The 14,452-nt window shown below is 37.2% G+C and overlaps 1 protein-coding gene across 9 annotated transcripts in view; it reads right to left on the reverse strand.

Moving 5' to 3' along the window:
• Positions 1–14,452, reverse strand: part of LOC117426904 (formin-like protein 2) — a 72,507-nt gene that overhangs the window by 2,316 nt on the left and 55,739 nt on the right. Inside the window, exons 12-28 of one of the 9 annotated variants that reach the window (XR_009330581.1) lie at positions 14,166–14,315; positions 13,519–13,620; positions 12,850–13,162; positions 12,369–12,563; positions 11,713–11,733; positions 10,644–10,768; positions 9,959–10,158; positions 6,549–6,783; positions 6,282–6,350; positions 5,848–5,928; positions 5,616–5,745; positions 3,403–3,566; positions 3,210–3,311; positions 2,791–2,889; positions 2,497–2,620; positions 1,493–1,624; positions 185–231 (exon numbers count right to left, since the gene is read on the reverse strand). Coding sequence is in view for 8 of the 9 variants with exons in the window: in XM_034925510.2 (XP_034781401.2) it covers positions 132–231; positions 2,497–2,620; positions 2,791–2,889; positions 3,210–3,311; positions 3,403–3,566; positions 5,616–5,745; positions 5,848–5,928; positions 6,282–6,350; positions 6,549–6,783; positions 9,959–10,158; positions 10,644–10,768; positions 11,713–11,733; positions 12,369–12,563; positions 12,850–13,162; positions 13,519–13,620; positions 14,166–14,315 (2,210 nt within the window). In the remaining variant the exon portion in view is untranslated. Of the gene's footprint in view, positions 1–131; positions 232–1,492; positions 1,625–2,496; positions 2,621–2,790; positions 2,890–3,209; positions 3,312–3,402; positions 3,567–5,615; positions 5,746–5,847; positions 5,929–6,281; positions 6,351–6,548; positions 6,784–9,958; positions 10,159–10,643; positions 10,769–11,712; positions 11,734–12,368; positions 12,564–12,849; positions 13,163–13,518; positions 13,621–14,165; positions 14,316–14,452 lie in introns of all 9 variants that reach the window. The other 8 variants (XM_059033799.1, XM_034925510.2, XM_034925511.2 and 5 more) reach the window with 8 other exon arrangements.

Raw genomic sequence — 14,452 nt, forward strand, 5'->3', positions numbered from 1 at the left:
ATACTGAAGACATGCTGTATTTCATTATCCATAGAGATATGCGCTGACACCAAAACGGCAGTATTTTGGTGCCCGAACAGGCTTTCTGTTCAAGTATAAACCATGTAGTTAGGTAAAAAAGTGATGCTTGCCAGGTTTGTGCTTCATCCACCACCACCACCGGTGTGCTAGAAGCAATCCTTACCCTCGAGTGAACATTTGGAAATTTAGTTATATTATTCTTCTTTAGGGCTAAATGAAGAAAACACAAAACGATGGTTAAAGAAAAATGGAATGATCATTCAAGCAATACCTAAGTGTTCAAGCAGACCTCACTGCAGGTTAGCTAAATCAGCAAAACAGCCACAGGGCAGAGATTAGACGGGGACTGACAGCTGTTACTGGTACAGCAAGAGCAATAGAAGGCATACTGTGAAATGTAACCCAAGCTGCTTTGGAGATTGACCCCAGAAATAAGACTACAGCAGAAATCAACAGCATAGAGATATACAGAAGATCATCAGGAGCATTTTATCATCAAGATAAAGATTTGAACTTCATAAATCAAATATTTCAAAGAACTTCATTAGACACATGCTTGTTAGATTTGCATGGAACCAAAGCGTACCTGGAGCCAGTTTCATCTCACTTTTGATCGATTTTACCCTAGTATGGTACATGCATTTATATATATATATATATAGTTTAAATAATTTTGTGTATGAATACTTTCAACTAATTGACTGTTATAAAAAATATTTGTATTTTTATTCATTTGTATATGAGGGAATAATTCAAGTGTTCACAGAACTGGCTACTAGGTCTGGCATTGATTTTGAGGGGCCACCGCTTAGTTTACTCCACTTGATAGTGAAAACTCAATCCAAAGAACAAACACACAAAAAACAGAAACGTTCTTCATATTACGAAATGACAACAGACCAGCAGGCAACATAAAATACAAGAATCCACAATGCAATTAATAATTATTCTGCACCAAACCAACAAAAATCATGCAAAAAAGCCAAAGCATTTTACTGAATGATGAACACTTATTTCACAGTGAAGACAATACACTTGGAAAGCAAAGTATAATGCCACATTTACATAAAACTACCAGGCTTTTTAATATTTGAATTGTGTGCACATCTCTGTGTTCCTGGTAATCCATCATATCTTATTTTTATCACATGAGAGCAATACAATATTGGACAGTGCCCAAAACTACGAGCTGATATGAATACTGATGACATTACAAATTGCTTTTCTATGTGAAAATGCAATGCAAGTACAAGTACTTAGAATGTGCACCATTGATGTGGAATGGACTGATGGTAAAGTGCATCATGCAGACACACACAAGGAAATAACTCAAGAGATTCCGGGTCAGCATGCCAGGACAGAAACAATGCATGAACAACTCCCACGGGACACCAGACACAAATGGTTGTTACATCCAGACGGTAGTTCACAAACAACCCATTGAGAGAGATAAAATAATATTTGAACCTACAGCAAACTTTTAAGAACATCAGTTGTGAAAGTGTTTAGTTTTAGTAATGGAAGTCCTCAGTATGAACAGGCTCGCAGAAAAAACGAGAGCCACGCTTGGCTGTTCGGGCAGTAAAGGGCACACTCTTCAGCACTGCATGAAAACAACAGCCAAACAAGACAGGACACGGTAAGAAGCAAAAAACTACAGTTTAGTACATGGTTAGCAATCTGCAGGTAAACTGAAAACTAGAGCTATTAAACATCCACTGGTGACACACAGGCTTTAGTTTAGGAAGGGCACTTGTGTGGGCTATTTTTAACTTAAATCCTACATATTTTAAAATCAGTACATAGTAAGGACTATGATTTTACCATTTAAAATCCTTACTGGTGTTCGACATATTTTTACTGACAGAAAAACATCTACATGCACTGTTAAGATGTTTGAACTTTGGTACACAAAGGGAGCTGTTTTAACATCTAAACAGGACAGTGACTGTTCAGATCAATAGAATTGACCCCATTATGTTTTCATTTAAAGCAAAGGATAAATGCAAAATTAGTTGTAATCATTTTCTAGTTATGAAAAACCTGTAACTGTAGAGGTCACAATTTAGACGTTCATAGTTTCTATAGCCCGCCCTTAGGAAAACAAGCAGTAGTTGATTAATCAGCTTTGCTGGAAACAGTATTAGTGTGGACTGTGCGCTGTGTCTGAACAAATCATCACATTAGCATGAGGATCAAACAAGAATCTGCTAACTCGTTACATGTGCAAACAAAGAAATACTGTTAGTTTACTGAGCCCAGTAAATGTTAATTTGATGTAAAAGCAAAAACACAGGTCAAATCATGCAGTGTGCTTATGTGAGAGTAACTGTCCATCTGTTGGATTCTTTACCAATTTTAGGACTTTAAATTTAAATGGTGTACCTGTCTGTAATGACACACAATGTGGCGTGGGAGATGTATGTGTCAGTACAGATTGTATTGTGTGAAGTGTTTGGAACAGCTTGTCTTTACCTGTAATAATATCCTCAATGGCACCGTCTTTCCCCTCATAAACATGTCTGCTGTCTTTAACTTGCTTCTTCCTCAGCTCTGCAATCAGATCCTGCTGCTGCCTCTTATTTTTATGTGAAGGTGACTGACAGAGAAAAAATCAATTGTTACAACATAACTGAACAAAGAAACCTACCAAAACTATCCTGAAGCACAATTTAATTGTACACTATGTTGAAACTTTGGGTAAAATCAATCAATCAAAATAACAGCATGCTATGCAATCTTGAATTCCGTAACAGACAACAGAAGTACCTTCGGGTCTTGCTGTTCCATCATAGCCTCTTGTTCTAGCAATTTCTCCATCAGGGCCTGCTCCTGTTTCTTCCTTTGTTCATTATCTTCTTCTGCTTGCTGTTCATAAAAACAAAGAACAAATCACCACCAACCCCTTAAACTAGAACTGCAGTTAACCAGCATATCCAACAATGTACCTTAAACAGAAGGAATGAGCTCATAAACAGCCTTCAGACTGAAAGTACAACAAAGTTTCGTACGAGAGCAGTTTTACCAAGTACAATACATTAGTTGCACTCTTTCTTGATTTTTTTTTTTTTTTTTTTTTTTTTACATACATGTACATTTCCTTTTTTTCTAACATATACTGTACACTGGTTCATTATTTCAATGTTATGGTCAGTGATTTACCCTGACTAGTAAAACAGTAAACTTACCCTGTAGGCTTTTACAAATCTGACAAAGACTGGGAAGAACACTGAAGGCGGTGTTGTTTTGGAATTTTCACCAAAGTATTTAAGTACTTCATCAAATGCGTCCTGTAAAGAATACAAATAAGAATAACAATATTAAATAAGAAAGACTAAGGCAATGCCCTACATGAGATGACATTAAGAGAAATCCACTTGCCTGTGAGATTTTGGCATCATCCTGCAGCTTCTTAAGTTTTCCTTCATTGATGTTGATGAAGTCTTTAAGAATGGTGTTGTGGCCGTGCATGCTGTACTCACGCTTTGTCAGATCCATTCCTCTCTGCAGTTCCTTCACATCCATCAGAACATTATCCAGGGACACTGACAAAAGACAGACAGCATGGTCACATCCAAGTTTAAAATGGTTTCACTTAGCTGATATACTTGCTCAAAACATACCAAGTGTTGGTTCTGCAGAATACATTCATGAGGATCTGTTCAAAGATTACCTGCCACCTACAATGCTTGGAAAAACTTCATTTGTAACAGACACTTAATAAACCTGAAGAATTCCCTTTCATTTGGTGAGTGTGAATATACACCAGCCCTTTCAGGCTCTTCGTAATTGAAATTACGTACTGTTATATCAATATTTGATTACATTTTTCATGGAGGAACCCAGTCCTGCCATCTCCAGTCGCTGTTCTGTATATGCCAATCTACTGTATGCTCCATGCTGGTTTCATTATGAGAATAAATGTAAGTACTTACTGGGGCAAATTCAATATACTCCCGTCACCTGGGGAAAACCTAAAAAACCTTATGCAACATCGTGCCTTATGATCTACAGTAAAAAATGTTGTACAAGTCCGTTTTCTAGGCATTTTTGCGGGGTCCTTAAAAGGGGGGAGCGACTAATACACCGGTGCGATGTATGCGCCGGAGTGTCTAATATTAAACTACTGCACCAGCGCCACGATGGGATTACTACAGCCACGGTTATGGCTCACTGTCAACAACCAGATTAATTTTTTCAGGATCTACGGCATTCATCACGTTGCTAGGCAGAAACACAAAACCACTGTTCTAATTAAAATATATTTGTTATACTCAATTCCTTTAGTCATTTTGAATGTTAAACAGAAGCTTTCAGACTCTTGACTGACCTCCTCTCGAAAACAATCACAGCTATACTGCTTCACTGTTAACACAACAGCTGCCAGTCTCTATGAAATTTCCTTATTTCCACCCTCCCGAGATATTGATTTGTTAACATTCAGACTGAACCCGCCCCTGGGTTCCATAGCAAACAGCTATTGGTTAGAAAGCCGAGTAGTAAACTTCAAGTCTTCCGTTTGTTGTAACTGCAATGCTGTAATAATGCAGGAGGCTTTGAGACTGGATGAAGTAGGACAGTCAGACAAAAAACAAAAATGCAACTCAACAGGTTTGAAATTGAGCGCTGCTGAATTTGCCAAAATGCATGGTAAATCGCAATGCTGAAAAAACAGTAAGTGACTGGAGACGAAACAAAGACAAACTTAAAATGGTGAAAGAAAAATGAGGTGATAGAGGAGGAAAGTGTTTATGGCCCGATGTAGCAAACATTTTGTTTGACTGGAGTACTTTGAATGACTTTAATACATACTGCAACTTGTTCTACATGTCAGTGCAACACAGTGATGCACTTGTAAAGTATGTGTGTGGTTATGGTTCTGATTAACAAAACAAAATGAATGTATTTGTACAGCTGGAAACTGAATATAATTGTACTGCACTGTATGCAACACAAATGTTTTGTTTTCTGATTATTAGATGGTGCACTGTTTAGTTTATTTATTTATTTTTGTTGCTTTTTTAATTGATGAAGTAGCACTGTCAAAAATGTTTCTTTAAATTTGAATTAATACAACAAATTTGTAAAAGCCAATGCAGAAGGAACTATTTTCCAAGTATGGTTTTTGGAAAGAAATGTTCAGTAAAGCTAAGATGATATGTTCTTGAAATTGTATGGGTACTTGATAAGCTAAAATAAAATATCTGTAGGTTAATAGAGATGTGATGTGGGATGTATAACTTGATTTTACGCTCTGTTAATTACTTTTTAAATGTTAGAAATTTTGAAAAACTTTTCTAGCAGTTTACCTAAAAATGAAAAACACAAAAATGATTTGTTGCAAACTAAACTTGTGTATCTTTCTTTATTTATCGGTGCTGCGCATGTCTGAAAAAATCAACTGTAAAAAGTATTTTAAACACAAAAAGGTGTTTTCCTAAAATTCTCAAAAAGGGGGGGGGGGGGGGACTTTTATGCTAGTGCGACCTATAAAACGATTTTTACTGTAGTTGGTAATGCTTTTAAAAGCTAAAACATCTTACTAAACTAGGTTAATCCTTTATGTAACTTGTCAAAAGTGGTATACATGTTACCTGCTGCAGCCTTTTCAACATAGTGGAGTTCATTGTAGTAGAGGGAGACATCAATGTACTTCTCTTTCACCACATTTGCAATATAATGCAACAAGGTCTGCTTTCTGTCTGTTGATTTGGTATCTAAAAGCTTTGGAAATTAAATGAAGAGAACAATCACATCAGGTATGTTTAACTGTTTAGTTTGTACAGAATGAATGATACAGTGGTAACACAATTGAGTTCTCATTACCAAGTCTAAACTCTGTAGTTTAAAGCCATATACTGCTCCTCTTTTACTGCTGTTCATGTAGTTTCCAAGTGCCAAGATAATCTGCAATAGAAAACAAAACACAAAACAACTTGAAACAAGCTTCGACTCAAACTGTTAATTCACTATTTTTCAAGATTTACAAAAAAAAATAAAAAATTTAAAAAAAAAAAAAATGTATCTAGCTATTCCAAAACTATGATTGTAACTTTTAGTAATTGCATTTCAAAAATTAGATCTCACATTGATCTGTTATTTTGAGCTGGAATTGTATTACATAGAAAAAAACAAAACAAAAAACAAAAAAAAACAAACAGTAAAACCGCTTTTGGAGCTGAACTAAAATCAGCAATGTAACATCCTATTATTTGTAGAATATTTTGCATACCCACTGCATAAAATGTTAATATACCTACCTCAAGCATTTTCTTCAGTTTTTGTGATGATTTTATAGACACGGACGCTGCTATTATTGCATGAAGTTGCTTTAAAAAAAGAAGAAAAAATAAAACTATTTGAGTAACAAAAGTAAAAATCTAATTACCGTGTTTGTGGCAGTTATGTTTGTAGCTTTGTAAGATCTCCATTTATTTAATGTACATCTGAGCATTCCATTACTGTGGGACTTGTTGAGTGTGTACTTTATAAGAAGGTAGGAAAAGACAGTGTGAAGCAGTACTTACAGGTGTCAGCATTTGAACACTCTCTGAAAAGTTCCCAATAAAGGCCATAATGGTCATTTTTTGCATTACTCTCTCAATCTTGCTGAACTGCATCATGAACCTGTCTTCATTGGTCAGGCTCTCCAGTGGTTTCTTTTCCTTCTCATACTGACGCAGTACTTTCACTTCATTCTCTGTCGGCAGGAACCGCATTAAACATTCAACAAAATCCACTGGTAAAGTTCTTAGGTCAAACCTGTAGGAGACAAACAGACTTCTGTAAGCAGGAGAGCTAATTGATGATAGAAAGGCAACACATCCTCACAGGTACTTCTTTTGCTGAAGAGAATTTCCCTTCTGTGAAACACAACATAGTGTACAACAGGGGTTGGCAATTAAATTTCATGATGGTCCAAATGACCTGCCGCATAGCGGGCCACTTACATCCCCAACCCAACCACCCCACCCACAAAAATGAGCTTTACAAATGTGTTGCTGTGTGGCATATGGCATAGAGAACACATACTGAACAATTGCAATGTATTTCGACCCATCATTCATTTCATAGTCCAGGGCCCACTGCACATTTTAATAACCTATGTATGGCTGCTGCTGTATTTTTGATGTGCGTACATTAAGATGTGCCATGTGCACCCTGGACTATATCAGCTTTAACTGCATTCCTGGTGGCAATGCTGCATCAATAATCTTTATCTGCATATATGACCCAATGTATCGATATCTGTTCCATGGCGGGGGAAAAAAATGGCTGGTTAAATTGTTTCACCAGCAACCGGCTCATCAAAAAAATAAAAAAAGCTGCGGGCGGTTGAAAACAAATCAAAAAGGAATAAAGTAACAACTGTGATAGTGTGTCCTTGTAAACTCCAAATACATCAGTAAAAATAATATAGAATATGTGCTGCATCTATTAAGAGACAAATTAGTTTACTTTAACATTCCGATATGTTGAAAGTGAAACATAAAACTCAAAATGTCAGCTGTTCAGCCGATGCCCCCCCCACATTTGTCAAGTGGTTTTGAGAGACATATTGTGCGATTTGGTATTTCAACAAAATAATGAGGGGTGCATACATGTCTGGAGGACTGCCTATTATCGCTGTCAAATCTGTCACACTCACACGTGCTGTTTTAAAGCTGATTGCAACAGGAAAGTGCAATTGTTCTCATTGAATTTGTTATAACGCAATGAAGAATTTAAAAATACAAATGTATGCTACTTATGTTTTTGTGCATTCCTGTGTATGAGGGTTCCAGTACCATAGCGACTTAAATGTAATACATTATGTCGTTGTATGCAAAACCTGATATACAAATGTATTGTTTATCCCACAATCAGCAAGCACTTTGGAATCAATATTGCAAAATACTTAATTTTCTGCTTAGTGGCAATAAATATATTGTAACGGCCGGCTATGTGCGGGGGTTCTGGCAGTCAATGAACAGACAGACAATAGGGTGCAGCGAAAGCAGTAAAACTGCTTTTTATTTTTATCAAATTGTTTTCGCACTGTTTTATTCAAAAGGGCCTATTTATTCTCTCTCTCGCTCACTCTCTCTTTCATATTCCCTGCTTTACTCAACTCCCTCAATTAGCACGCAGCATGCCCTTTTTTATGGACGCTGACTCATCACCCATCGATATCCACTCGCATTTCATACACACACGCAGGCAGACTCAGACACTCACTCACATCAGCGGACAACACAGGAAACAAAACTTGAAATCTATTGTTAAACTACACAGGATTACAGCAATGTATATTTTTCCTTCAGGTGAGATACTGTAACTAGTTATAGAGCTTGAGTTGTCTGCAGGTTTTGCAGAATGAGAACGAGAATCAGAACGAGAGAGAGAAACAGACAGAGACAGAGAGAAATTAAAGAGCGAGCAATAAAATGACTGGGTCCATCTAAACCAGGCCGGCCCACGTGCCTACCACCACGTAACACTGCAGAGCGACACACTGCGACCAGAACAGAATCCCCTCAGCCAACTGGTACTGAAGCTCACCCAACTGTGAGATTCAGAACACCACCAAGAAAAATGAACTCCCAAACTCAATAATGACAAAAATTGACACACATAAAAGTCATATTGGAAAGACGAATTAAAAACACAGAACAAACTAGAGTGCTATCGGGCCCTAAAAAAGAGGCTTTATCCTGGCAGAATACCTGATATACAATACAGACTCAGTGACCACAGCCTGGCCATTGAAACTGGCTGACAAAACAAATCCTGGAACTCCAGAGAAAAATCGCTGTGCTGTCACTGTGAACTGGGAGAGGTCGAGGCAAAGATGCATTTCCTGTTACACTGTCCCAAATACAAACACACCAGACACATGTACTTCCCCAAATTTGCCCATCAAGTGACAGAACTAGCTGCACAGTATGTAGCTGCCTGCCACAGACTCAGAGACGCCACATAGACACTGTACTGGGATGAGACGCAACTGCTCTTATGTTACTGTAAAAATGATATAGAGAGTATGTTTGTATTGATGAGTTGTGTTGATGTTTGTTGTTTAAATGCTTTGGCAAAATGTAACTTATTTTGTCATGCCAATAAAGCTTCTTTTGAATTTGAGAGAGAGAGAGAGAGAGAGAGAGAGAGAGAGAGAGAGAGAGAGAGAGAGAGAGAGAGAGAGAGAGAGAGAGAGAGAGAGAGAGAGAGAGATGCAGATTCCGTTTAAATGAATACTTTGACTGAGATTGTAGGGCAAGTTAAAGGAGAGAAGATATATTCAGGATTTTTCCAGCAGGGGTCCTTGTTTTCCTCAAGTTTCATTAAAAACAAAAGATTTAAAAAATATATATTTTGTATACCAAGATTTAAAAAGACTTAGACACCCATGCACCTAAATAAATAAATAAATAAATAAATAAATAAATAAATATATATTAACATAACTGTTTTTTTCTTTTTTAGTGCTGCCTACCTTTGTGTAAAAGCAAAGAAAATCTGGTCCATAAAGTGAGATAATGGAAGTGAAGAAGCCTGTAAGCTGAATTGTTAGTTTATCTAAACGTAGTTTCATTCATTGTTAGTACAAGAAATGGAATCTCACTTAAACCACACAAAAGACATCCAACGTGCAGGAAGCACTGTCTTAATATTCTCTAAAGATCACGTAGCTCGTTAAATTCAAATCCATTCTGTGGGAAGAACTATTGTAGTCGTCAGTACATAATGCACACCCATGTATAACACACACATTTTTAATTGTGCATTCAATTGCATGTGTTTTGAGCAAAGTGGTCTTTTTAAATGTATTCTGTTTTTATTAATGTGTATAACCCACAGGCAAAAAATAATAATGACAAAATGCTGCTTTTAAAATAAAATGTTTTTGGACATACTGTATTTAACAGTGACTGAACCTCCAAATAATTTTTTTACTTACATTTGAATTGCTTTGCATATCTCTTCCGATGTCTTTCCAGCTTTTCTCAAGGTGATGGCTAGATTCTTGGCCCTGTTGGCTTCTAGTAATGTGACTTTATTAGGTCCCTTTTGAATGACCAGCTTGGTAGAAGTCACATCAACAGCTGGACCCTGGGCTTTTGTCTTGAACATTTCCTCAAACTCATCCACATTTAAATCCTGGAAACAAAGGTTCAAATGAATGATTTAGACACGTGCCTGTATTAAATCAGTGTTTCCTTCTCATCTGTTGGTTCTTTTCTTGCTTTTCTTTTCATTTTGAATTCAGTATATTAAAGTGCAACACTATAGATCAAAATAATTCTAAGGTTTGTGTCCTCTGCTGAATGTCACATGATCTGATTGTAGCTAGACCATTGGGCAGTAATTGACAAATAGATATCGATGGCAGTGATCATGATGCAAGTGCTAATAAGAGGAGAGAAATTTGATTTTAAATCATATCTTGGCATTGAATATTAGTAGTCGTGAACTCCTAAGAAGTCAACAGGCCACTGTCCATAACACCAGTACCTGATACAAAAATACTTAATACACAAAATTGTAAAAGATAAAATGTTATGTGACCAATCAAAAAAAGCATTTTTCTTCTGATACAAAGGAGAAAAGTACTTTGGTTTCTTGTTACAGAAAATAAATGTTACCTCCAGGATTTTCTCGTCATCTATTTCATTGAAGACTGTCCCATTGATCTGGTTGGGTTTCAATGCCACCCAGTTAAAGACTGGCAATCGGAATTTTGTCTTGATTGGCTTTTTGATCTTCACCGCTGCAAGAAAATCAGACCAAAAAAAACACTTTAGATTCACAGTTGTGAAGCAATATGGATTCCTCAGGACTAGATTTGTAAGTGGGAAGATATTGATGTGCTATGCTAAAGTGCAACTCTGTATTGTGTTTAGGGGGCTCCTGTAACTAAAACATCAAACACACAGTGTGGTGGATGTGAGTGTCTCAGAAATAAAATTATTTGCTTAACACACACACACACACACACACACACACTGTTAGAATTGTTCAGAGATGCTTTTATAGGCCACATTTTTTCAGATTTGTGTTTAACATGATCATGATAGGTAATAGAATATTACATTTCAGTCCGCTTCAGGGTTTTAAAATAAATACAAATAAAAATGCCAAAACAGAGAATACACATGAGGAAGCCTGTTCTCATACTTTTGGCAACTACATTAGGTTTTTAAATTGCTCAAGCACGCCATCAGGACTGCATAATAACCCCATTACTCATATTAAATATCTCACTGAAGTCATTAACATAAAGACGATGTCTCAACATGCAACAGTAAATAAGTTCACACCTGTAAAGATGTTGCATGCATTAGCAGTTAACCAAAACATGGCATTTGCAGTATGAACACTTGTAAAATAATAATTCCGTAACCTACATAATGCCCTGTCAATAATAAACCCAGAATTGATATAACGAACATTATCTAATGGGTTTAACAAATATTTAGCTTTTGTAAACTGTGCATGAAGTAGTAACTATTTTTTCAAAACAAAAAAAGTTACTGAAACTGGTTACAAATGTATTCAAGTAATGTGGAACAGATTACCTTTTAAAAGTAACTTCCTCAAAACTGACTAGTTAACTTGCGTTCTTTGTACTGAAAATGCCATTGATTACAGTTAAACACACTGCTATAGAAAGGGCAGGAAACCACAAGAGAAAAGCAAGAGGAAGAAACCTACAGAACAGTTTGATGGGTCCCTCTTTATGGTTGCAGAAAAGGTAAAGAGAAACAAATCAGAAATCAAGTATACTGCAGCATATAACAAGGCATTAAAACAGAAGACCAGATTACACCAAGTTTCAAAAGGACATGTTAAGGACTGCTACATTTCCTTAAATCACAACTCACTTAATGCTTTACTGCTTGGAATCATTAAGTTAAATAACCCTCACTGAGAAATGTACATACTTCCATTGTTAACATTTATCACTTCAATAAGCATACTGCTTATGAATGTTAGATCTGCATAATATTGTACTGTATGTTAAATTGTTTCTATAAATGCAGTTAAACAAGTCTACTGAAATCTAATTTAATCTTTCAGACTCCATATGGTGTAATAATATCACTGGAATGATCATGAATCACCTAGGTGAGAATCAGTCTGACGTGATCACTGAATTTGTAAAACAAATGCTAAATTTAAATAGCTTCATGATTTTTTTTTCGAAATACAGTGCTTCAGCAGTCTGGAACTATAGGGTCACACAGCCCAGTTAACAACCTATGGCTCTTAAACTATCTATATTAAGGGCAGTGGTTTAAAACCTGCAACCCTTGCTGCTGATCTGCACATACACCACATGTATTGCCAAGTGTATGGGTCTGCCTTACCTGCTAACCCTGAGTTGAAGATGACGGTGGGACAGCCTGAGCCAGGAAGAGGCGGGGCTGCCGGTGGAGGTGGAGGGGGTGGGGGGGCGGTCTCCACAGCAGGTCCAGGAGGGGGTGGTGGGGGAGGGGGTGGAGGAGGGGGAGGGGGAGGGGGTGGTGGGGGAGGCTCAGGTGAAGCAGATGGTCCGTTTGGCACTGAAAAGTGTAAAAAGGCATCCCAATTTTTTAGACAAAAAAATGAGTAAGCATAATGTAAGGTTTGTACTGCAGCTCACTCTGCACCTGCTGTAACATTTGCTATAATTTGCTTCTTTCAAAATAGCAGAGAGATCTAAATAGCGATGAGAAGTGAACAACCGGTAAGAATTATGGAGTTAACGTCATTAGCTAAATCATATGGGTACTGAAAATGCCACTCATTACAGTGTATCAAAGTTAGAAATTGCAGTTAGCTGAATTGTATTTTTGTATTTTAGCCTACCTGCCCCAGGCACTGGTAGTGGGGGTGGGGGAGGTGGAGACATTGACACTCCAGGAATAGCACCAGTATCTGGGCCTGTTGGACCGACTGGACCTACACAGGCCACTTCTGAGCCTGTGGACAGCACCCCCTGCTGCCCTGAAGTATGGATTGCAATGTCCCCATCCCCTTTCTTCTGGATTGTTAGTGCCCCTTGTTTCTCCAGTTCATGGATCTTCTTTTCCAAGTTGGACTGCTTTTGGATTTCTTCGTCCTTCTCTTTCACCAGCCTCCTTAGTGTGTGAACCTGGGAACTTGCATCTCTATAAATGTCCTATAAATCAAATTGGACCATAGTCATTAGTGTACAAAATAGTAGTTGTCAACAACAGTGACTTACTCTGCACAACAGACCAAACCGGAAATCCTTAATTATTCATTACTTAGAAAGCATCAAAAAAAAAAAAAAATTATGTTAAAGGCATTTTTATGTTATTAATTTGCTGTATTCTAAAATAAATACATTAGTTATGAACGTTACATATATTTTTTGTTTTCTATAATCTGGCAAGGCTGGCATGGTTAAATTGGATACATTTGTTCCGAGTTCTTACTGGCATTAAAAGCCTAATAGCAATTGTAACGGTTTTAGGGTCATTCATCAGCCAACAAACCCCTAAATGAACTCACCCTAATAGAATCCAGTTCTTTGTTTCTCTGCATTAGTTGCTTTTCCAGTTCCACAATTTTGGCCATGGCTTCATTTTCCGTATCCTGCAGTTTCTCTGACATCTAGGTTGGAAATTGTTTAAAAGAAAAGCATTACATCCTGGCCCTTGAAGGCCAAGTGAGACAGATGGTCTTAGCCAAGCTTATCAGGCATAGGAGTACAACTGACAACAGACACAGAAATCTCCATAACATTGGTACCTACAATATCAAATGAGGAAGCATTACTAAAAACATGAAAGAGCAACACTATGTTCACCCTTAGCCCAAAAGCTCTGCCAAGCAACACATATGGGGCAAAAGGTAATGATAATAAGTTAGCTTTTACACTGTCAGGTTACATAGGGTTGCCCTGGTTGCACAAAATGTTCATTTTAATTGATCATATAAACCATTGTTTTATAAACAAACCAATCCACAAAAGCCTACAAAATGCAAGGTGTCCCTCATTACTGTCTGTGTACTGTATACAGTAGAGGACTGTGCCTAGTGCACAATGACAAAGTCTTGTGATATTACATTAAAAAAAATAATAATTATGAATAGGTGAACAGAGAAAAAAAGAGAGCGGTCCTATCTCCTACTGCCCTGTAGATCAGTACACCTACGTGAGAAATGTTTTCTTCCAGCTCTTCAACTCGTTCCAAAGCAGCGTTCTTGGTCTCAGCATCTTCCAGAAGAGCCCCCACATCAAAAACATTGTCCAGGTATGCCTGGATCTGAACCTGCAGCTTGTCACTCTCTGTATGTTTCAGCTTCTAGATGAACAGATAGCAGCAGGTATCAAGTATTTGTTGCACAAAAGACTGGTGACAAAACCCCAAAATAATATACAGAAATATACCTTTTTAAAATTGTATTTTATGTCTTTCTAATTTTAAAAGCACACTTGAAT

Source organism: Acipenser ruthenus, chromosome 11 (genome assembly GCF_902713425.1).
Source record: "Acipenser ruthenus chromosome 11, fAciRut3.2 maternal haplotype, whole genome shotgun sequence".
In the NCBI taxonomy this organism is placed as follows: Eukaryota; Metazoa; Chordata; class Actinopteri; order Acipenseriformes; family Acipenseridae; genus Acipenser; species Acipenser ruthenus.